The 24084-nt window shown below is 33.7% G+C and overlaps 1 protein-coding gene across 7 annotated transcripts in view; it reads right to left on the minus strand.

Annotated features, from left to right (window-relative positions):
• The window catches only part of GRID2 (glutamate ionotropic receptor delta type subunit 2), a 1297966-nt gene that overhangs the window by 281604 nt on the left and 992278 nt on the right, over nt 1-24084 (minus strand). For all 7 annotated transcript variants that reach the window (XM_074343780.1, XM_074343790.1, XM_010953544.3 and 4 more), the window contains one exon: nt 13439-13751. In XM_074343780.1, coding sequence (XP_074199881.1) covers nt 13439-13751 — 313 coding nt within the window. The remainder of the gene's footprint in view (nt 1-13438; nt 13752-24084) is intronic.

Below are 24084 nucleotides of genomic sequence, written 5' to 3' on the forward strand. Positions count from 1 at the left end.
CAAGTAAGTATAGCCAGCTTACAAGTTTGACCTCTGCAATTACTGTTCATTTTCTAAGCTTTCTTGGGTATAAATGCATGTTAAACTGCCTTTTAGTGCCAGGAATGACTTTTTCTCAGCCAAATTACTCTATTTTGGTTCATCAGCTAGATATGTATTCTATGTAATTTAGTAGCACAAAAGCTACTCAGTTCAACTTAGAAGTGTCCATCCTAGACATTGAATGTGGCCAGCTTCATTATCTTACATTATTATAAAAAAAAAGTGTTTGTGCTACTAAAGCAAGTTTTAATGCTTATCCTTTTTAATAAATTATTCAAGTCATCAAGTATAATTTCTAACTTGCTTAACCTAATTCAAGTCAGCATTTGTAGAATGCCAATTAGGTCAATACCAGCTCAGAAGGAAAAACTAAAAATCAGTGAACATCACGGTGAACATTTTAGTTTTTACCCTTTAACCTAAACCATTTCCTGTATTTTGAGGACTGAATATTAAAGATTCACTTTATAATATTTAGTTTTTCAGAACTGTCACTAATCTGTACAGCTATTTACAACAACCATAAAGGGATCAGTTGCACTATTTCCTGATCTCAACAGAAGATTTGACCTTGTTTTTCCTATGGCTTAAGACTAAGTATAGCCCCAATGGATGAACTGCATGTCATTTTCAAAAGAAGGTTTTTTGGAGGATAATGCTGAGTTCACAGATTCCTACTGTGGCTGAAACTAGTGTCTATTTAATCTTATACTCCAGATAGCCTTTTGTGACCAAATGGCTGTGGATTTAAAAATCAAGAAATTTTTAAATCAAAGAGCTGGCCTTGACAAGGAAAACTGGGAGTATAGAATGTTATCGATTTTTTTTTTCTGTGACAGAAGCCAAAGAATCTCATGCTATTATGAATGTTAGCAGATTTCAAGGTCTTTCTGGATAAAGGGAAGTATATATAAATTTCAAATGAATAAAGCAGTAAGAAAGCTTTTCAATTCCTTTACACGAAAAATATTCTATAGAGAACCTTATTTCCAGTGATTTAGGTACAAGGGACTTATTTAATCCTACTCTGAAAGAAAGACTTTATATTATCTGTAGTTTGGTTTGATACAGGAAAAAATTACACGGGGAAGATTACTTGGAAGAAAATGGTCCTCTTCAGGCACCGTCATCACAAATAAAGATGGAAATGTAACTCTTGTATCTTTTGATTAACTATAAATATGTTGTCTGAAATGAATAACCATATTTGCTTGATCTGCAGAGTAGAAAACAGTGTGGCTGGATCTTGGAGTTAAGGTTTTTTTTAAAAGATTGGATGTATTTTGTAATCATATCTACCTAAATAGATGTATGTCTCACACTTACAAAATACAATCAGGACTCATTTAGATACAAACCTATGATTATTTTTGAAGCGATGATTAAATCTCCAAATATGGATTTGAACACAGAACAGATATAGAATAGTTTTCCAATTAATGCCCTCCAATTAACAACCACTCCCGTGCTCCTGTGACACTCCATTACTCTCGAAGTAGGAGCCAAAGTCTTCAAAACCCAATGTCATGAGAATTCATGGCCCTCTCTGAGTCACCCTCTCCTAATTCTTCTGGCCTCTTGGAGCAGGCTCTTTGCATTTGTGGGTCCCTATACTTAACCACCCTTCCCCCAGATACTGATACATGTAATCTGGCTCTCATATATTAATTAAGATGTCTAATAAAATGCATTTTTAAATAAAAATGATGTCATATGATTCTAAATAAAACTTCTGTTTGTTGTTTTCTCAGCAGAATAAACTGGTCTTCTGGAAGAGTAACAAAGATGTTTCACTTATCGCAGGATGTTATGACAATGAATGTAAGACAAACAACACTTCTTTTGTTCAAGGCAGCATTAAATAAGGGAAGTGTATTCCCAATGTAAAATTTGTAGCCAGTGGTGTAGTTAATTAAGAGAAAATGTCAGTAGAACTTAACATTGTCACAGGATAATGGTTCCTGCTGCTAGATATATGTCAAGAGAAAGATAAATAAGATGGAGTGATTTATTAAGCAGAGCCACACTCCAGGCAATGCATTTCCAGAGGATTATAGCACTCCTTGGGTGGTGATGTAAGGCAGAGGACTGAAAACTAAGTAGCCTTAACTCTTTGAATAGTACAACAATAGAACAGAAATGTGGTGCTTACAGACAGTCCCTGCTGATATAGCAAAATTATTTTTACATTTAGAAAAAAGGCGAGACTATCATTATATTATAAAGGATCTAAGTTAAAACAGAATGCCATTAACAATCCTTCAAGACTTTGAAGATAACTTAATTATGGGAAGAAGTCTTACTATTTTGAAATGTTAAAGCCAAAAAAAATATTAGGATCACATCTATTTAAAAAATAGACTTCTCAAAAATTTATTTCAGGCAACAAATTATTACTAATTTAGGAACTCGGTTATTTTTCTCAGTGAAAATTGTATTAAAACAGTTTTTGGAAAAATATCCAAAGGTCATTTATTCCTTTTCAGTAATTTTAATAATATAATCCAATTTATTTTTAGATGGTTAATATTCATTAAATACCACAAATGGTTTTATTTTAGAATCAACCTTTTGAACACTGCTTTGACATATTCTTTGCTTCAGATTTAACTCTGAATATTATTATATACTCTGATTTTCTCAGATCAAAGTCACAAGTTTTACTGATTACTGGGAAATTGTTTTCATCTTAAAATTAACCTTATATCTGGTAGTATATATTCTGATACTGCAATAATATAATGTATTAAGAATACAGACTGAACCATATTACTTATAACTTTCCTACACATTATAATGTATTTCAAAGGTATTTACAATGTAAGTATTACATGTATATTAACAATGGGAACCATATTTCAGTAATGTTCTTAAGTTTAAAAACACTTCTATCAGGGAAATGAAAATTTTAGCATAGTATTTACTTTATAAAGATTATATCTATATAATAGAAAAAGCTGCTTTTAGGTTTATTAGTATATTAAACTGTCAGATAGTTATTGACATATTTTAAAATCATAAAATAGTTTTTAATACTGGCATTGTAAGTGCACTAAAATAAAAACTGAAAATACAATCATCATCATCATAATCATTTTTATCTGGAAAGGGTCCATATGGCTCTAGACTGGCACCAATAGTAGTTTTTGAGGATTGTTTAGTTTGGAAAAATTGTCTTCCATATGATGTTTATACTTAATTATGTGCTATTTTAGTCACAGATTCAAGATATAGTTTCAAAACTGAAACACATATATACATAGTTTTATAGATATGTCCCTAAAAGACTATTTAATCTTTTGGAGCCCCAAAGAACTTAATATATAAACTGGAAGCATCTTGAATCAAAACTTGTAATTCATTCAATTTGGGTTCATTAATTTGTTGCATCTTCGGCCATATTATTCTATAGTTTATTTACAAATACATGTGGTAATGATATGCTCATGTAGGAAAAATGTTCTTGTAGTTTTTCATGTCTAGTTGAGTGACATAAAGTTATGAATTTGTTAGCATATGGTTTTCACTATAAACATTTTCATTAGCTGGACTGGCTTTCCTAATCATTTCCTTATGCCTAATTACAGTATGCTTCTTTAAAATACTGCTTATTTTCTGTGAGGTAATAATGAGTACATAAAGCATTAAACAATGTGGCTAATTTCCTCTCTTGCTGTGGATGGCAAAAACAATGAGAAAATAATAATTACAATGTTGAGTGCCTATTTTATGTCTTGCACACAGTTTTAAGTGTTTTATATCTGTGGACTCTTAATTTTTCAAATACCTGACATAGTAGGTAGTTATTATCTGGGGAACTGAGGCACCTAGAGTCTAAGAAACTTGTCTAACAACACATTGCTGTGAAATGGATAGATAAAGGATTTAAAACTGAACTGTCTCTCAAGGAAACACAAAGATATGAAAAGAGTTGTTTAATTAAATATTTATATTATACATCATAGGGTATATGAAAGAAAATTTTAAAATAATCTGACACTTTCTTTTATAGATCAGGAAGCAAAGATCAAGTGAGTTAACTGGCCAATTAATTTTTCCCATTGTCATTTGGCAAAAAAACCCCCCAAAAAACCAACTTGGTTCCTAGTCTGTGTTCCTCTCGTCTTCGATAGGTCATGACACGTTATGAATTTGACCTGACTGTAATCTACCAAGTAGCAGCATATCTGTCAACTCCATGCCCACTGTGACTTGTGCTTTCCTCAGTGTGATAATTATGATTTTATGACGGAGTTGTGTGTTTCCTAGTTTGTTTCCATGAAGACAGATACCATGCTGTCCTATTCACTCTTGTGACTAGATAAATAATTCTCATTTACTAAACAAGGAGATGTTTCCTAGAGAATGAAGAATTTTAAATACTAAAGGCAGAAGAAATACTTTCAGGAAATGCTAAAGTTTAAACAATGGATATAATCATTAACTGCTAGAAAACAACTGAAGCAGACAGAACAAACTGTGTAGCTGTCCCAAATGGAATGGCAATTTAGAGCCTGAGAGGCAGAGTTGTAAAAATAAAGAGACTCCATAAAGTTTGGTCACCCACAAATCAAAGAGCAATTTTATGTGTCCAAACTGTGGAAGTATGGATTATGTACTGGCCTTTGGTTACATCTTGATACAAAAAAGAACAACTGCCATCAAGAAATGTAGTTTACAAATAAGAAACACTGATATAGATAAGATATAGGATGTGAATTTATATAACATGTTGGAATTTCTCTGCCTTATAATTATGAAAAATTCAGGTAAAGGCGGTGCCACATTTAAGAGTACTTAACAAAAGTATCACAGTGCCTTATTACCTGTCAGTTCTGTCAACTAGAGACGGGAATCCTAAATTCAGCATTATGTGCATTATAGTTCGCTTAAAAGCATGTATCTTAGAGCTAGGTTAAATGCTAAGAGTCTTAATTTTCAAGACATGATTTCGTTTTAAAAAGCTGTGGTAGAAACATAACCATCATTACTAAAGTTCTAACTACGTATTCATAGGTGAAGGGGAAATGAACTGAGTCAAACAAAAATTGAATTTCGAAATTTACATTCTGAACTGAACATCTCTTCTATCACATGTAGTCCTTGGATCCCAATACTTTAACTTTGATCCTAAATCACCTTTGAATAGATTTATCTTTGGTGACGTCTGTCCCTATTCTTTTTTGCCCCCGCAGCTGACCTGTAAGTATGTGTGTATTTATTTAATTCCTTTTCAGTTTTACTGAGATGTAATTGACATTTAGCACTATATAAGTTTAAGACGTACAGCATATTGATTTGACTTACATACATCATGACATGATTACCACAATAAGTTTAGTGAATATCCATCATTTTGTGTAGATACGAAATAAAATGTGTTTCCTTGTGATGAGAACCCTCAGAATTTACTCTCTTAACTTTCATATATAGCATTCAGCAGTGTTAATTATATTTATCATGTTGTACATTACATTCCTAGTACTTATTTATATTAGAAGTTTGTGCCTTTTTGTTACTTTCATCCAATTTTCCCACCCTACCTCCCATCACTGGTAAGTACAAATCTGATCTCTTTTTCTACTAGTTTGATTGTTTTGTTGTTGTTTTTGTTTGTTTTTGAAGTATAATTGACCTACAACACTATGTTACTTCCTGGTGCACAATGTGGCGAGTTGATATTTCTATACATTTCAAAATGATCACCACGAAAACTCTAGTTACCATCTCTCACCATTCAAAACTGTTATATTATTATTGACTATATTCCCCACATTGTACGTTTCTGTCCTTAACCTCATTATCTGAGCTGAGGGGTATTGTAACATAGTACTGTAAAAACACTGACAAAGATGTCAATGCTATTTTAAAGGATCAATAACACCTGCTTTTTTATCATTTAAATTTATGTTTTTAAATATATATTTTCTTATAGCACTTTGAGAAAGGAAGAAAAAGAAACTGACTCAGAAAATCTTAAGATGGCCCTTCAATTTTTTAACATGCCTCTCGGGAAACCACTCTTTTGTCTTGTTAAAGACTAAAATAATGCTTTTAATTATGGTATGTACTCATAAGTAGTTCTGAGAAGTCAAGAAAATGTTGTTCATACCAGTTCTTGTTTTATAAGCATTTTTTAAGCAGAAATCTGTTTGTGCCTCATTTTACATAATTACTTTTAACTCTTCAAAAGGCTAGGTCAGCATGAGAAAGGATTTTCTGGCTCAAATCAGGAAGAGTTAGTATTAAAATAAATGAAAACCAGGGGCTATCACATGCACATAGATCACAGAATACTAACTTAGAAGCTCAGTACAATTCACAGGGAATGTAAACCGGTGGATTCACATCTTTGTGTCATGGCACTGTTTTCTGGTCATACAAATTACTCACTTCCCAATAATGATAGAGTTTAAACAGTCTCTGAAAGTATGAAAGTTCAATTTTTTCTTTAGTGTTGGAGAATTATGGTGATAAAAAGAAAGAAAATGAGCACCTTGTCATGCTGTAAATCAGCATGGGGAAATTCTCAAGTAGATGTGACAGCACTCAGAGTGCTTGGCGCTCTCTTTGTTAAGGACTGCCAATCATAATTAGCAACAACAGAGATGTTGTTCTAACCTAAATAAAAATTACAGAGAGCCTTTTTGAATTAATATCTGTAAGAACAGAATGAAGGAAAAAAACCTGTCTCTATAGTCCAGTTAACCTGTCACAGGGAATTACTCTCATTTTCTCTGTGTTCATTAGGGTCAGTAAACAACAGAGCTAGCCAATATCATTTTTGTTCTATTCAAATTGAATGTGAAATATCAGAAAACATTACAAAGGAATGGCTTTAGCGACTGCATTTCAAGGCTTGAATCCTTTGGGGTTTTGTGACTAGGACATCGGCAAATTTCATATATTTGATATCTACCCTACTAAAATGGATGTCTTTTTGAGTTATTCTCCTACTCAAGGTTTTAAAGAGATACTTTCTCATCAACAACCTCTTCTGTTGCCTAATTTAATAGAGAAGAATGTCTGACTCTTCTTTTTGTGGAAATGAGAAAGTTGTGATTCTCTGTAATAGTGCCATCCATCTGGCAGTGGAAAGAGCTCTTTATTCTCTTCCAAAAATTGTCCTGGGATCTCAAAGCCAGTGGGCTGCCTCTCATGTTCACTCCTGTGCAGCAGCCATCAAGTTACCTTCTACCATTCCTAAAGGTCCTCTTTGTACTCATCACTAGCATCTGTGGAACTATTTGATACTTAAGAAAGCTACCAAAGGAGTTTTCTTCTTTACTCCTTTCAATAGTCCTGTCTGCTCCTCTCATCAAAAGTGGTTTATTTGGTCCCAGTTTGGCTATGTCCACTTCCCTTACATGGTATCAAACATTCTTGTAAGAATTTTATCTTTCTTACTATAATCATATTCAAAATATCTAGGTTGGGCATAGGATACCCAAGGAATATTTGTTAAGCCACTTAATATTCCTTGTTTTTCTTTTGCTCTTCTTGTTCCTGGCACATAGCTGGTATAGTACATGCTTGCCAGTAAAGAAACATAGGTGACAGCCTCAAACATTGTACATGACTACAATTATTTATATTTCAAAGCAGCAGACAAAACCAGCTGAGGTAAACTCTGAAATTTCCCTTTGCAAGTAAATAGCAAACAGATCACATACAACCACATGTGCGAGTAAGTCGTAGAGACTCTTCATGGCCCAGATGATGTTAAGAGTCACTGACCATAAAGTAAATATAAGGGATCTTCAAAAATCAAGCCCCAGTTTTTTTTAAAGTATGTTGATTGCAGAGCGATGTATGTACGCATGGAGATAAGGGAAGATATAAAATGGCAACAAAACTTGCATAAAATTCATCTCCCATTCATGCATTAAACTGCCTAATTCACAAGCTCTAATGTTCTAGCCAAACAGATGTACTAAGTTTATCTCTATAATGGACCATACTGCTTTTGCACAGTTGGATTCCCTGAGCTGTTTTTTTGGAATGCTTTGAAGTTACAAAATTTTTAAAAAATCAGGATTAGTAAACAACTCACATATATTTAACATTTTTTTTTTTTTTGCTTTTAGCTGTCCCTGAACTCTTTTTTCAAAAATGTGTCTGATAATCATGAAATGCCTCTTTATTCCTATTCAATCTGGTCTAGTGGCTCCATAAAGACTGTAATTCTGAAATAAGAGCTGTACTTCTCCATAAAAGACTACATTTTATTGGAAATTATCACTAATTCCAATTTCACTGCCTGTGCATTACCATTTCAGTGCCACTGCATTGATTGATTCTCTTTTTCATAGAGTTTGGGAGCCTTTTCTTAATTTATTTTTAATCAAAGCATAAAGATACTCTCGGTATCTTTTAATGAATTCACCTTTTCATTGTTAGCAACTGGAAGAATAGCAGGCTTTCAGATGAAGTAGTTAATTATGTGCAATTCAGCATGATTCATCATTATGAATTTGTATAAATGTACAATCAACCTACAGGCTGTACAACTTATTTAAGGGAACAGTTGAGATAGAAAAGTGCTTAACATATTTATAACTTTTGATATCTGCAGCTTGTTTAGAGAACTAGAAAAGCATGCTAACCATATGGATAATTTTATTTATCTTTCTCTTTTGGATGTTCTCCAAAACTTGCTAAAATTTGGCCACCTGGAGACAAAATTCAGAAAGCCAATCCATAAGCTTGTCAATATTCTCAAAAATAAGACTTCAACCAATGGGAGACCTTATTTATAAGTTTCTCATCTTAGCTACCTAACAAAATATACCAGTGGAGACATTCCAGATAACTTTCTGTTTGGGTTAAATGAGTTTAAGGTCACAGATAGACTGCAATCTCATAAACACAATATCGCAGTTAACTTCATGCCTGATTTAGTTAAGTATTTAGCATTCATTTATTTACTTAGTTGATCAGTATGCATTTATTAAACATCTAATATGTACAAGACACTCAGCTTAGGCAAAGCGACCATAAAGATAAACAGATAAATAGGACACCATCTTGTTTTCAAAGGACTCAGGTGGAGACAAAAAAAAAAAGGGGGGGGGAATTACACTATAGTTGGTAATACTGTGATAAATATATTAGAGCATGGAAGATAGTCCCTAATTCCAGCAAAGACTTCCTGAAAGAAGTGAGATCAAAGCAAGAATTAGAGGACCTGTAGGAATTTGCCATATGAAAGCACAGAGTGGGTGTAGAGATTAAGCAGTTGGTAATAAAGGCATTTCAGAAACTGAAAAGAGTAGAAGCAAAGGCACAGAGGCATGACACAGTCTTCTCTTATGTTCAAGGGACAAAAATAGTTGGAGTAACTGAACAATTAAATGTGAGACATGAGTGATAAGAGATGAGAATCGGCACTGGACAGGAGTCAGACGATGGAATATTGTTCATGCTCTAAATAACTTATAAAGAGTGGGCACTAGGAAGCCAAGGAAGTATTTGAGGAATGGGAATTATGTGCTTAGCTCTCCATGATACTGATCATTCGGGTGTATATACAAGTAAGTGAACCTATATTTACAGGGGCCAAAATTGAAAAAGAAAGACTACTGTGAGGTTCCTGTAGTTCAGATGAGAAATGAGGTAGGCTTAATCTAGGTAAAGTGTCTAGGTCTCATCTCCCTAGGTGAGAAGAGATCTCCACTCCCAGAAATAATTAGGAGGTAAAATTTGCAGGACTTGATGATGGGTGGATATAAGGGGTAGAAAGAAGAAGAAATCAAAATTGTTTCCAAGTTTCTAACCCTTATGTCTGAGTGGCTGGTAATGCATCAGTTGGAATAGAGAATATGAGAGGCTATAAAGCTTTAAAGTGTAAAATAAAATCACTTATTGGCATGTTGGAATTTGTAGTATCTCGAGTATATCCACAGAGTCTACAAAACTAAAATTCAAGGATGGGTAAGATAGATTTGGGAGTGATCTGCATATTGGTAGTTATTGAAACCACACACAGAAAAGTTGGATGGAATGGAAAGAAGTGAGGTAAAAAGGAGCTTAATTACATCTAGCTTCACCACCTCCCATTTCTGGTTGATGCTTCTTTCTATCAACATCCTAGTTATCGCTCCTCATTTACTGACAACTTTGTTTGCCACATGGCTTATTTTCTCCCTCTCCAGTCCAAGCCAACCATCATTACAGATGGTTCATCTAATCCTCTGGGCTCTCAGTTTCGTAATCAGCTTTGAAGTCCTTCACCAACTCTTCAGGAATCCACATCCACACACCTGTAACTTGTCCTCTACTGTTCTATTTCAAAAATTTTAGGCTCCAGTTTCTCTTTTTGTAAATACAAGCTTTAAACTCTCTCACACTGACGTTTCCACTGTTGTTCTCCGGTCTCATCAGAACTCTGCTCTCTCCCACTACTCAACTATTACTTTTCAGGCTTGCTCTCTGCTACATTCTCATTATTGGTCCTTCTATTTTTTTTTTATTGCTCCATATACCCTAGGATCTACTGTTTCAACACCATCTTGCCAATAATCTGAAATAATTTGCCTTATTATACTTTTTATGTGCCTAATTATCCACAATTGAGTCTAATTTGTTTTTGTTTTTTTATTTATTTGGTAAACACTTATGTGACACTTATATAAGTTACTGTATCTAAAAACTTTACATTTTTTAACCGTTTTAATTTATAACAAAGCCATGAAGTGGCATATCTAGAATGTTCCCTGAAAGAGAAGCTCACACCATCATACAAGTTTATGATCCTTAACCTGGACTACAAAATTCTTCTGTTTCATTGACTCTTTTCTCTATTTTGGGGATGCTTTCTATGGAGAGATCAATCACCACGCTATGAGAGAGCCAAACCATTCTATGAAAAGAGACCATGGAGGAAAGCTGAGGCCCTCAGCCCTCAGCCAGCATAACCACCAGACATGGGAGTGAAATGAACAAGTCTTTAGATAAGTTCCGCCTCCAGACTTTGAGTTGTCCAGCTGAGGCTTCAGGTATCATTGAGCAAAGATAAGCCATCCTCACTATGCCTTGTGTAAACTTGTGACACTCACAACTGGTAAGTTTTAGAGGAATCTGTTACACAGCTATGTCATTGGAACACTACCACTAACAAGTTTACTGCTAAATCCAATGAAAACCTTTCAAGTCTTAATTTTACTTGATTCTTTGAAATGTTTAACACTGTTGACCAAACCCTCCATATTCAAATATTGCCTTTATTCAGTGTTTATATCAGTAGATGGTATATACAGTACTTGCATCTTTTTTACCACTCCTTATTAGTTGCCATTGAAAGTTCCTCTGTCTATTCCTTTCCTTAGGGCTCTGTCCTAGGCCCTCTCTGGGCCAGTGGTCCTCGATCAGAAGTATGCAGTTGAGAGCAATGATCTCTCTCTGTATGATCTTATTCACTTCCATGGCTTCAGTTCTCATCTGCATGCCAGTGTCTCCTAAGTATATATTTGGCCCAAATGTCTCTTCTGTGCTTCTGATAAATATATAACACCACTAACAAGCATAGTAAATATATCCTTGGATATTTCATAGATACCTTAAACTCAAATGCACCAAAATGAATGTATCATCTTCCCCATTACACCTGCTCTTCTTTTCTTTTTCCCAGAAGATGACATCAATATTCAATACATGTAATTTCCCAATCCAGAAACCTAGGATAAACTTCACATCCTTTTTCTTCTTCAGTACCAATTCCCACACCACTATATAATTCATTGGGTTCTACTGATTCATCAATACCCTTCTTTTGATTCCCAATGCCATCTTACCTTTGTGCATTAACTCTTTATTTAGTTATTAGAATACTCTGATAATTTGTTGCCCTTTCCACATTGTTCTTTCAACTTTTCCACACTATAATCAGAATATTTTTACATGCATTCCCCTATTTACTGCCTTTAAATTGCTGATCATTTCCCTGAAAATCAAGTTCAAACTTCCTGTAATAATAAATATATCTTCAGCCTCATCTTTATCAGCTCCATTCTGCATAATCTGCTCTAATTTCTTTCTCAGTTCTTGGTCTTAAATTCTCTCCTACCATCTATGTCTCCTTTACCCCATTCTCTTCTTTAGTAAGCCCTTTGCATAGTTAATTCTGTTTCTGTTTATAGAGTACTAATTCAAAAGCTTTCTTTGCCACATTAAGATATATTTAGCCTCCCTACCTCTGTGATCTCATTTCAGTCTGTGCTGGATCTCTATCATACGTGGGTTTTATGTTTGTGTCCCACAAGACTTGCAGCTCAATGATGGCAAAGACTCTCTTGCTCACAATTGTATATTCAGTGACTAGCAAAGTTCTACTTAAAAAAATAGTGTCAATTAAATACTTACCAGATTAGTGATTAATGAATAGACCAAAAATATCTGTGATAACTACAACCTTAGTCAGAGCCCTTGATACAGAAAGGAAGAAGGAAAAGCATGCTTACAGAGGTGTGAGGAATAGATTTTAAGTGAGAAAGTGGAGAAGAAACATCTAGACAAACTTTATGATCAGTCAAATGATCAGAGAAAGAATGAAATTTAATGCAAGATCCAATAGCAAATGTGAATAAAAAGTAAGATGCTACTGAAAGTTGTACATATTAATGCAGAAGTGTCATGTGTCTCCACTGACACAAACTTCTCCTCTTCAATACATGTGACAAGTTTGCAGGAAACTATGAATCCCATAAATATTTTATTATTTCATTGTCTATGATGGCAGTAGTCTTCAATAAGGGATTTAATAAATATTATTCTATTCTGAAACTGTAAGAGTCAAGTAATTAACTAGACACATTTAAAGAGTAGGGCAGATTGAATACTGAATAACACAACAAAGACATTCTTTAGAAAATAGTGAAACTCTAAGTCATTGGTAAAGATTATATATTAAAGTGAAAGATGAAGCATGAAATTTCTTATCAGAATCGTAAAGTCTTTTCACTGCCAATGAATATCTTTAATACATAAAATAATGTCTCTCAACAAAGAGCAAGTCTCAACATCTCTTACGTATGTAAATAATTGATATCTGATCTGGTAGTATCCTCATCCTAGTAAGGCTGTATCTCAGAATGTCAGCGCTTGGGAAGGAAAATCTTGTCTTGAGTTTCTTGTGAACCTTACCTCTGACATTCATTTTTGGCTTTATTAATGAAATTGAACTTACTTTGAAAGACACTAAACTGTTTTTTGCTGGAAATATGCAGTGTTGAGATCCACTAGGAAAGAGCAGGAAATGTTCTTTTCTGAGAATTGCTGTGAAGACCTTTTAGAACACTTATTGAGGTCAAGATACGGAACTGGAACCTTCTTAACCGAATTCATAACATATGAAATATCACATTCTTTTTTTATACTAAATTGTATTTTTTCTCCTTACCTTGCTGTACAAAGGATCCATACACAAACCACATGGAGTTGTAGAGAGTAGTAGACGTCATTGATCCCATTTGTAATCGAGGAGGATTAAGCCAATTCAAGAGGTAGACCAGCAGACCAACCAGCAGGACTGTGCCAGCAATGCAAGCCCATAGAGAGAGATCAAATGGTGCAAGACAGGCGAACATATCCACTGTCTTTTCAGCCCTTCGAAGTAGGACTCCCACTGAGTAGTCCATGTAACGCGTTGTAAAATCCACCACATTCTCACGGTCTGGGGTAATGGTTAAAGCAGAAATCCCTATGTCGGCTCTCTGAGAAATTAAAAAAGAAAGGAATACGTTAACAGTGTGATTTGTGGCACTTTAGCTTGCCTTGAGGGAAAAAAGGATGCCTCAGGCAATATCTTAAGCCTTTTTATATAAACTGAAAAACACTGCAGAGACTTTTTAGAGAAGAGCTATATGCGAATTTTGCATTTACTACTGCAAATCTTGACCTACCAGAATTAGACAAATTACCTTTCATATTATCAGTGCGTGTGAAATCAGTGAAGAATATTTCAGACGCAGATAATATCTGATGGAGATTGTCTTTTTTCCTCGGGTCATTTTTATCAAAGCCATCATTAACACAGGAGCAAAGGTAAAACTTACTCCAAAGAATTCTTTCTGAGAAAAATGTTCCCAAGATATTCTATATATTCTTAAAGTGTAAATTATTAAGTAGGTTATTAAAAAACTCAACATGGCATTTCACCCTTGGTTTAGATTTTTCTGCATCAAAATTTATATTCTTGGGTTCTAAGTATGTTAGAGTTTAATAGAGCTTTCATGGCACTGAGTTATAACATCATATGCCAGAGCTCTCTACCATGATTTTATATTTTAAACCTCAGAAACATTTTAATGAGCAATTAAAGATTAAGGAAACAATTCTTCTTGGTCTTATAACCATTCTTCTCAGTGTGTGTCTCCTTAGATTTTTAGTGATAGCACTCAGAAACCACAGCACATGCTATTTTACTTATATATAGCACATTGCAGCTAGAGCACAGAACAAATGACTTCACATTTAAGTTCTATGATATGAGAACACATATTTAAATATCTAAAAGATGTATCTTGTTTGAAATAAGGATCTGTGGCTGTGACTAAAGTTGTGGGAAGCTCCTTCCAGACAAACACAAACAATAGTAAATCATTTGTTGAACATTTGCATTATTATTTTCTTTTTAAAATTGTTTTATGTAAGAATACAGAACTGGTTTTATTGTTTTTGGAGGAAAAAGGCATGAAAAGTAACATGCCTAGTGGAATGCTAAACCAACTCAGATACATCTAGTCTCTGGAGTAATAATGGCTTCAAAAATAGTCTAGCTAAAGTTAAGTATTGTGTGTGTGTGTGCGTGTGTGTGAGCCCATCCATATATATTTGTTGCTGCTTGGCCCAGTGCTAAGTATTTAAATAACTTTTCTCATTTAATTCTTACAATAGTTATGAATTATATGTTTTCCCATCCATTTCATAGATGAAGAAACTAAAACTTAGTTTAAGTAACTCATTCAGTTCTCAGAGTTAGTAAGTTTAGAAGTCAGATATTAAAGCAATGTTTTTCTTAATACAAAGCCTGTGCTCGAAATCACTTTCCCATATTCCCATTCATTTTCCAAATGACTCATATTATAGGCAATTAGGATAACAGGTTTTAGTACAATTTTTACCTTAAAAGAGTCTAAAATTTTGCTTTTCTTAATTGTACCATTTATATTGCAATGAGGCCATATTAACATAAGAACCATGAGTTTAAGATTATTAACTGAGAAGTATTAAACTTGATAATACTATATGAAGACAAATTTTCAGAGAAATAATAATTGCTTTCAAGCTCATATATTTGTATTGCATAGCTTAGTTACCAGGAGTTGGGTCTTTTCAGAATGAAAATCTAACCTGGGTCCTTACCTCTCTAGTCCTATCTTTTCTGAGCCTCAGTTTATCTATTTGTGAAATGAATGTAACTGTTTTTAATATGACATTTGTGAGCTGACTCATTTATCTTAATATTAATGGTGAATAAATAACTCCATGAGATTCAGTTAGGTTCTCAGAAAGTATACTTACTTTTTCAGGACCTTAAAGTACTATGGATCAGCAATTTACAAATTGATGCACTAGTGTTCCCAAAGCATTCTATGACTCAACTAAAGTAAAAAAATTCCACCTAAGGAGGAATTTACTGATAACATATTGATTGAACATTTATAAATATTCATAAATATTTTGCTAATAAATAATTAAATGTCTTATACTTAAATGATTATGAATTGGAATAGTCACTATACTTGTAAGTAACACGAATTGCTTATTTTTTTTACCACCTGCAACACATATGATTAATAATCCATTCTGTAATTTTATCAGGGAATGAAATCAAATTCACTGCTTTCTCAGAATAAATTTTCTTTTCTAATTTTGAATATGCCAATCTCCAACTATACAACAGCCCTCTTTTTCACGTTTTGTAGGTATTATTTACTCTACCTCATATATCACATCAGGAAATGCATTTATTCCCTCACGTAGAATATCATTCATTTGGACTTGGAAATTCAAACTCATTAAAGGTGCCTATCTGGGGTTTTAGTTCCTTTAAGGACTTTCCCCTTGTCATTCCCACCTAAAGATTTTTTGCACAAAGTAGAAGAAAAAAGTTATTGAACACATTTAACAAGCACTAGATCTATCTCTGCCTATTCAACTTCTTAAACCATACATTTTCTTCTCCTGCTCTTCATAAGAAGCAACTGTTCATAGATTTTTAAAACTTCTTAACAGTTTTCTTAAATATCATTTTATATTCTTTGGCCTTGAAATAATAGTGTAAATTTTTCAGTTTTGTTTGAGAGAAAGCAGGCATTGAAGAAATGCTAAAGGAGGAAGAAAAGAAGGACGGGGGAGGGAGAAGGAAGGAAGGATGGAAGGGAGGGAAGAGGAAAGGAAGAATGTATTCAATTCTGACATCTTCAATTAATGATACACGACCTGACTTTGGGCGAGCAGTCAAATTCATCATTTTAGATTATTCATCTGTTCAATGAATGGATTGAAATTGGTAATATAAGAGCTTCTCTAACTCTGAAATTTTAATTCTAAAAATTATTTACTGAGACCTTATGATCATTCTGTGTTCACTAATATGAGAATGTAAACACTTTTATACTAAAGATTTTTAAGTGTAAAGACTTTCATTATTCAACAGACCTTTCTAAGTAAATATAATATGTAAGTTATTACTGTTCATTAGTGAAACTAAAACATAAGTACTACATAAACATAAGAAACCATAAAAAAATCAAACTGTCAAATCAATCACAATTATTTTGTCAATGTCAAGATTTTATGTATTTCTCTGAAACAAACATAGATGTTTTAATATGTCACTATTACAGAGTAACATGTCAGTTCCAATCATAAACACACAGCACAATATCCATTAGTTTTCAAACATACCACTGGAAATGAACCAATGATATTGCTGTTTAAGTAACTTTTTTTCTGAAATTAAGATCATACTTTAAATCCTAGAAAAATTTTAAAGAATGAAAAAATCATAAAGAAAACATCCAAATCCCAATATGATGATCACTATTGTAGCTCCCTTAATATTTTTATATATTTACTTTTCCATGTCTATGCAGGGTATTTGTGAACTCACTGAAAGAATGGTATTAATTTTTTGAAGTATAGTTAATTTATAATATTGTATTACTTCCAGACGTACAGCATAGTAATTGTTTTTATAGATTATACTCCATTAAAAGTTATTACAAAATAATGGCAATAATTCCCTGTGCTGTACAATATATCATTGTTGCTTATCTATTTTATACATAGTACTTGGTGTCTCTTAATCTCATACCCTTATGGTGCCCTTCCCTGCTTCCCTCTCCCCACTGGTAACCACTAGTTTATCTTCTGTTATCTGAGTCTGTTTCTGTTTTGCTATATCTATGTGTTTGTTGTATTTTTTAGATTCCACATATAAATACCATACAGTATTTGCCTTTCCCAGTCTGACTTCACTTAGCATAATATTCTCTAAGCCCATCCACACTGTTGCAAATGGCAGAATTTCATTCTTTTTTTAATGGCTAATATGAAGAACAGCATTAGTTTGATTATGGCTTAGCACACGATAAGGGAATTAACAATCCAATTAAGACAAGTACTAAGGATATTGTTACTACTACTGCCACTACAATTTAACATTTATATAATGTTTACTATGAGCTAAATACTTTTTTTTAATTGAAGTACAGTCAATTACAATGTGTCAATTTGGTTACAATCTGGTGTACAGCACAATGTCCCAGTCATTCATATACATATATATATTCATTTTCATAATCTTTTTCATTAAAGGTTTCCATGTTTAATTCAATTAATCTTCACAAAGATTCTGTGAAGTAAATACCACCATTATTTTTATTTTATAGATAAGAAAATTGAGACACAGATTAAGTAACTTGCCTAAGGTCATATAGCTAAGATCCTGGATTCCAATCCAGGCAGGTTGTCTCGAGAGTCAACGTAATATGAACATAATTACTTTCCCTCTCCAAATAATTAGCCCACTACCACAGTATTGTTCTAGGGGAATCCATAATTCCTCCCCTGATTTGAAATGATTACTGCATATGCCTAATTCATACAGTTACACAAACACCCACAGACACACACATTCTGGAATTTCTATGCTTTTCTATTGGTCTAATTACATACAATTTTCATTATATTTTTATGTCAATATGTACAATTAATTTCTTGCTTTCCCTTTTTCTCAACCTTCAGATTTTTTGAGCTATAATCATTCAAATGTATCTCCAAATGTATTTGAAATCATTCTCATAAATTCATAAAATCTAGGATTCTAAATGGACTCAAAAATAACATTATTTACTTTAGTCAGAAATAATATTTTAACAAAGTCTTTGGATCTAAGAATACTATACTTTTTCATTTATTCTAGTCTATTTATTCAGGTCTAATTTTCTTTCAAAATATGTTATTTTAAAAAAACAGTGATTTTCTGTAACAGAACCACGGTACTGTTATCAAATTCAAGAAATTTAGCATCGATACCATACTTTAATCTGCACTCCGTGTTACAACATTGTCATTGGTCCGAATACTGTCCGTCCTAACAAGTTAGTGCAGGATCATGTCTTGCAGTTAGTTGTGTCTCTTAGTCTCCTTACATCTATAACAGCATTGGAACAATCTGTTCTCTAAAGGACTGGTTGAGTTCACCTGTGAAGCACTCTAGGCCTGGTCCTTTTTTGTATAGTTCTTTGATAACTTTTTTTGTGGAACTTGGTCTAAGTTCTCTACTTCTTATTTGATTGGAGTAGCTAATGATTTGTCTCTTTTGTTGCTATTTCCTAAACACCAGAATTTAATTTATTAATTTAATCTACTTTTAAAAATCATTTACCTTATTACTTTCTCCTTTTATTTTTATCTTCCTTATATCTTCTATTAAAATTTGTTGTACTTTTTCTAGCTTTTGAAGATGTAATTCAACATATTTATTTCCTTTCTTTCTTTTTTATTGATACGGATTTTTAAGACCATGAATCACTTCTTTATATATTCCCTGCAGGTTCAGATATGTAGTGTTTTCATTACCGTTACTTAAAAAATTCTGTAATTTACATCTGCATTTCTCCTTTCTCCAAAGAATTGTTTAATAGAGACTGTCTTAATTTCTGATGGAAAGATTTTTTGATTTTTTGTTTTTTTCTAGTTTTATTGTATTTGATCAGAGAAATTGATTTGACACATACCTCCTCAGTGGAACTAAATGGTGTTTTCTATGGGACCTAATCTATGACTTTTGTTAATGTTCATGTGTGCTTGAGAAGATAGTATATTATCAGGATGTTGTATTTAATATATTTAAAAAGATATATTTTATTATTTATATTATTTATTATTGTTTGAATTTTGTTATTTTACTGTGTTTTTCTGGTATGTTTTTCCTACTGTTTTCTTTTTAGAAAGGTTTGTACTTTTGTTATAATGGTTAACTTTACATTTATACCTTTTATAGTACCCTTACTCTTCACCTTTTTTTCCCCTTTACCTTTTTAGTTTTAAATGAAATAGGTGACTTCCACTTACTCTCTACACTACAGTTAATAATGATGTCCTATTTTCCTCTTTCTTCTCCTCTTTTCCTCCCATTGTTTAATAAAGCCATCCTTTCATTTTTACAACATATGGTGATATCATATTGTTACTTAACTGTGTTTTTAACCTTGTTTTAGTAACAGTTCTACAATTAAATATATTAAATGATCACTATTAGTCATTTTGCCAAGTTTCTCGTGTTATCTCTTGGCTGAATGAAGCTCATACTCGAGTGGTTTCACCAGGAGGGGCTCAAGTGTCCACTTTTCTCTTAGTGCTTGTTAGTTTAAAACTATTTTCTCCATGGCTATGAAGGAGATTTTGGTTGGATATAAAATCTTTGGCTTGCATATTTTTGAACAAAATTCTTGATAGTGCTTCTCTAGTGCTGGCTTGCTCTGTGTGTTACTCTTGAGAAGTCTCTAGTGATTTAATATTTTACTATTAAAAGTACTTTGATCTTTTTGCCTTGAGGAATTTTTTTGGTCTTTGCCTTTTAAGGCTATTAATTGTTCTAAAATGTAGCTCAGAGTTTATTGTCCTGGATCAGCTTTTCTATGAACATGAAGTATCTTTGTTTCATTTTATAGAAAGTTTTCTTAGATTATGAATTTAAATATTAATTGTATCATTGTGTTGCTTTTCTTCTTCAGAGATATCAAAAAATATATATATATATATGCTTTTATATATGCTTTTCTGGCCTACTTTCCATTTTGATTCTTTCACTCTCAATCTTTTTAATTCTTTATTTCATTTTAATTATTTTTCCTTGTCTTTCTTCAATGTAACTTAATCTAATCTCCTTTGAGCAATTTGTAAGTTATATCTTAATGATTTTTGTCTTTTATTCTGCTTTTCAATATATATCCTGAGGTGGTTGCATTCCTTCGTCCTTTGGCCATTTCAATGATTAGCTTTTGAATTTCTGATTCTGTTAGATTTTTCTTTTTAAGACATTTCAAATGCTTGTTTGAAATGTTTAATTCAGTTTGAAGTGTTATGTTACAAGTTTATCCTGCTTTGTGGTTTTCTATGTGAGGAGAATATTGATCAACTTTTAAAATGTAGTGACATAAAATGTATTGACAAGTTCCAGACTTGTGTTCAGCACATTAACACTTGGTATTAAACTTTCTCTCTTTCTGGGGGTTATTTTGGCTCAGCTTCATGCACATTCTCTGCTGCCTTCTTTCTTATGAAGTCACTTATACCTTCCCTCCCCTTTCTTCTTACCTATAGACTTTGGCTGGAACTCTGGTGTTATCTCTATTTGAATCTGATACTTAAATCAAATATGGCAATAAATGAAAATTTTCTAGGGTCACCTGATAAAGCTACAATTTCTTGGGAGTATGCTTTCCTGAAAGCTGACAACTTCTCATTTCACAGACATATCCTTCATTAATTTAGGGTAACACATTAAATTTTCCTCTATTGTTACATTTATTTGGTCATATCATTTGAGATCTGAAAAGGAGAAGGTAGATGCTTATGCTTGCTTTGACATCTTAAGGGAATAGAAGTCTCAAAAATTCCTAAAATTTCTATAATGGAATAATTTGTAAAAATGCCTTTCAAGCTTAGTAGAGACATAAAGAAGAATATTTGGCAGGGTTCAAACCTAACAAGTCAGTGAATATTGTTGTCAAGTACTTATTTGTAAGTTAAACATTTTCCAAGTTTTAGCTGTTAAAAATGTAAGAAAAGAAATTTACTAAATTGGATTTCCAGTGAAATGTATTAATTTTTCAGGTAAGTTAAACCGTAGAGTCCATTGAACTCAACCTGGAAGACAGGTCAATGCAAAAACAAAACAGAATAAAACAGGAAAAGGTACACACTGCAGCGCTGGCTAATAAGTTTGTCAACTATAAAGCACAGAAAAGCAAACTTAAGATGAAAAATAAATTTAGACATTGAACTGTAAAAGCAATATATAAATACATTTTAGTTTTCAGAAGGTCAAATGATATAAAATCAGCCCATTCTCTTTCTACAAGTGAAAGAAATGCTCAAAATACCACTGTCTTCAATATTAGCATAGAAGTTCCACAGCTGACAGTCCCAGGCTGATAAGGCTCCCAGGATTAGGAAACAGACTCCTATTCTCTTGTCATTCCACTCTCCTCAGTACAGGGCTTCCCAACTCATGGTTTAAGATGGCTGTTTGAACAACAGTCCTCCTACTAACCTTCCAGTGAGGAGGAATGAGGAGGATCAGAATAAGAATAAGAATCCCCTCCTTAAGAACATTTTCCAGAAGCTTCACATGACACATTTGTTTAATTCTCACTGGTTAGAACTTAGTCACGACCGCACAAGATCAGGAGAAAAGCTGAGAAATGTATATTGCGGATGGTCTGTATTTGGCTACAAATTCAGGAGCTATGTTACTAAGAGGGGAGGGATCAGATCAATGAGCAGTCTCTTCCACATTTCCCCATGGAGAACCATTGTTTCAAGATTGATGCCTGTCCCTTTAGTCTCTTTTCTATTTCTACATATGCTCATGCCTACGTATTTTTCCCAAAATTTGATCAAACTTCATAATATAATATAATGTATTTGAGTAATATGCACATACACACACAGAGCTATTCAATCTTTCAAAAGCCTGCACAGAATTTAGAGCAACTATTTTGTCACCTTTGAATTTTCAGCACAGAAATAGCAGATCGTAGGTACTCAACAAGTACTTATGATTATGATGGTACTTTGATAAAGTTAATCATTTTCCCTTGAAGAATTTTTAGGATGTTTCCTCTTTCTTGCCTATTACGAGCCATGGAATTTCATCTCGCAATTTGTATTCAATTGAAAATTGCTTCTTGGAGCTGACCACACTATTTCTAGAAACATATTTTTCATTATTTCAATAGATGTTTTGTCTCTGACACCACCGTAGTGATAAAACAGTATTATTAGTTTAGTTTTTATGTTGTCATTATTAGCCTTATTTCTAAGCCTCTTGCCAGAAACCACACACATTCCTTTGAGCTCTCTCTTCACAACCACTCCTCCCCCACACTGCCATGGGCATAATGTTAAAGTCCTTCTAGAAATAGTTTAGTTTTCACTAGTCTCTCTCTCTCTCTCTCTCTCTCTATATATATACACACACACACACACACACACACACACACACACACACACACACATCTATCCTTTTTTGCTGTTCTTCTGTATCTCTCATATAGCACTTATCCCATAAATACCAATTTTATCTTCTCAGTTATAAACTTCTTGAGGCAGGAGCTTTATTGTCATAGTTTTCTATCCCCCTAAATATTTTTCACACTGCTTTGCCCACAGTAGATTTCCAAAACAGATCTGTTGACTTACTTGCTCTTTGCTATGTGGGAAGAGAAATAGGTGTTTTTATACCACCCTAAGTTTTGGAAGGAAAGGAATAGATTTCAAGGCTGTATACTACCTAAAGAAGTCTCTGTCATTATGAAGAAGTCTCTGACTTTACAGGTTTTTTCCATATCAAGCTATCAGCCCGGCTGCCTGACTTCAGTAGTCTGGATTTTAATGTTTTCAGCTCACGTAGGTGGTGTGAACCTCCACATACGCTAGCTGTACAACCCTGTACAAGGGTGGCACTGCCCTCCTTGTTCTGAGGACAGATCTATGGTTCAGAGAAAGTAAACAGCTTGCCCAAGGTAATAAGTGAACAAACTGTGAAGTTGGCCACGCCCACCATTCTGTGCTTGCTACATCTGATAAGCTTTTTGCTAGTATGGTTTCTGTGTAAACTCTTTCTCCTAACTACTTACCCACAAATTATCCACCACTCCATTTCTTTACCTTTTGGCACAGATGAGCGTTTATATTCCTACTCTTATTTTTCGACTCCAGATTGGCCCCTAAGCAATACTCAGACCCAGGTAGTACTTGGGAGAAAGAGATGAACAGACACAATGATGGTGCATGCATATGCGTATGAGCACAGAGGCATTATTGGCAATTATAAGAACTGAATAATTCTCACACTGAATAAGGTGGAAAACCATTGGAGGGTTTTAGGGACAGTGTGGTATGATCTGACTGGCATTTAAAAATAATCATTTTGACTGCTGTGTTGAAGATAGACTACAGAAAGAAAAAGCTGTAGTATGGTGGATAGTTAAGAGGGTAGGCAAGGAGGTAAAACGGTGGCTTGCATCAGAGGGTAGTGGTGGAGTGGTAAGAAGTGGTCCTATTTAGGACACAATTCAGGTTTATAGCCGGAGAAGACTGCCGGTGCACACTGTATGAGGTGTAACAGAGACAGGAGGAGTCACGGATAACTCCAAGGTTTCAGACTGCGTCACGTGGAGACTGGAGTCGCCACACACTATGACAGGCAAGGCTGTGGGCAGAGCAGGTGGGGGTGGGGGTAAAACCGGGAATTCAGTTTTGAACATGTTATGTTTGAGGTACCCATTAGACATCTAAGAGGAAATG

The sequence above is a fragment of the Camelus bactrianus genome, chromosome 2 (assembly GCF_048773025.1).
Source record: "Camelus bactrianus isolate YW-2024 breed Bactrian camel chromosome 2, ASM4877302v1, whole genome shotgun sequence".
Classification (NCBI taxonomy): Eukaryota; Metazoa; Chordata; class Mammalia; order Artiodactyla; family Camelidae; genus Camelus; species Camelus bactrianus.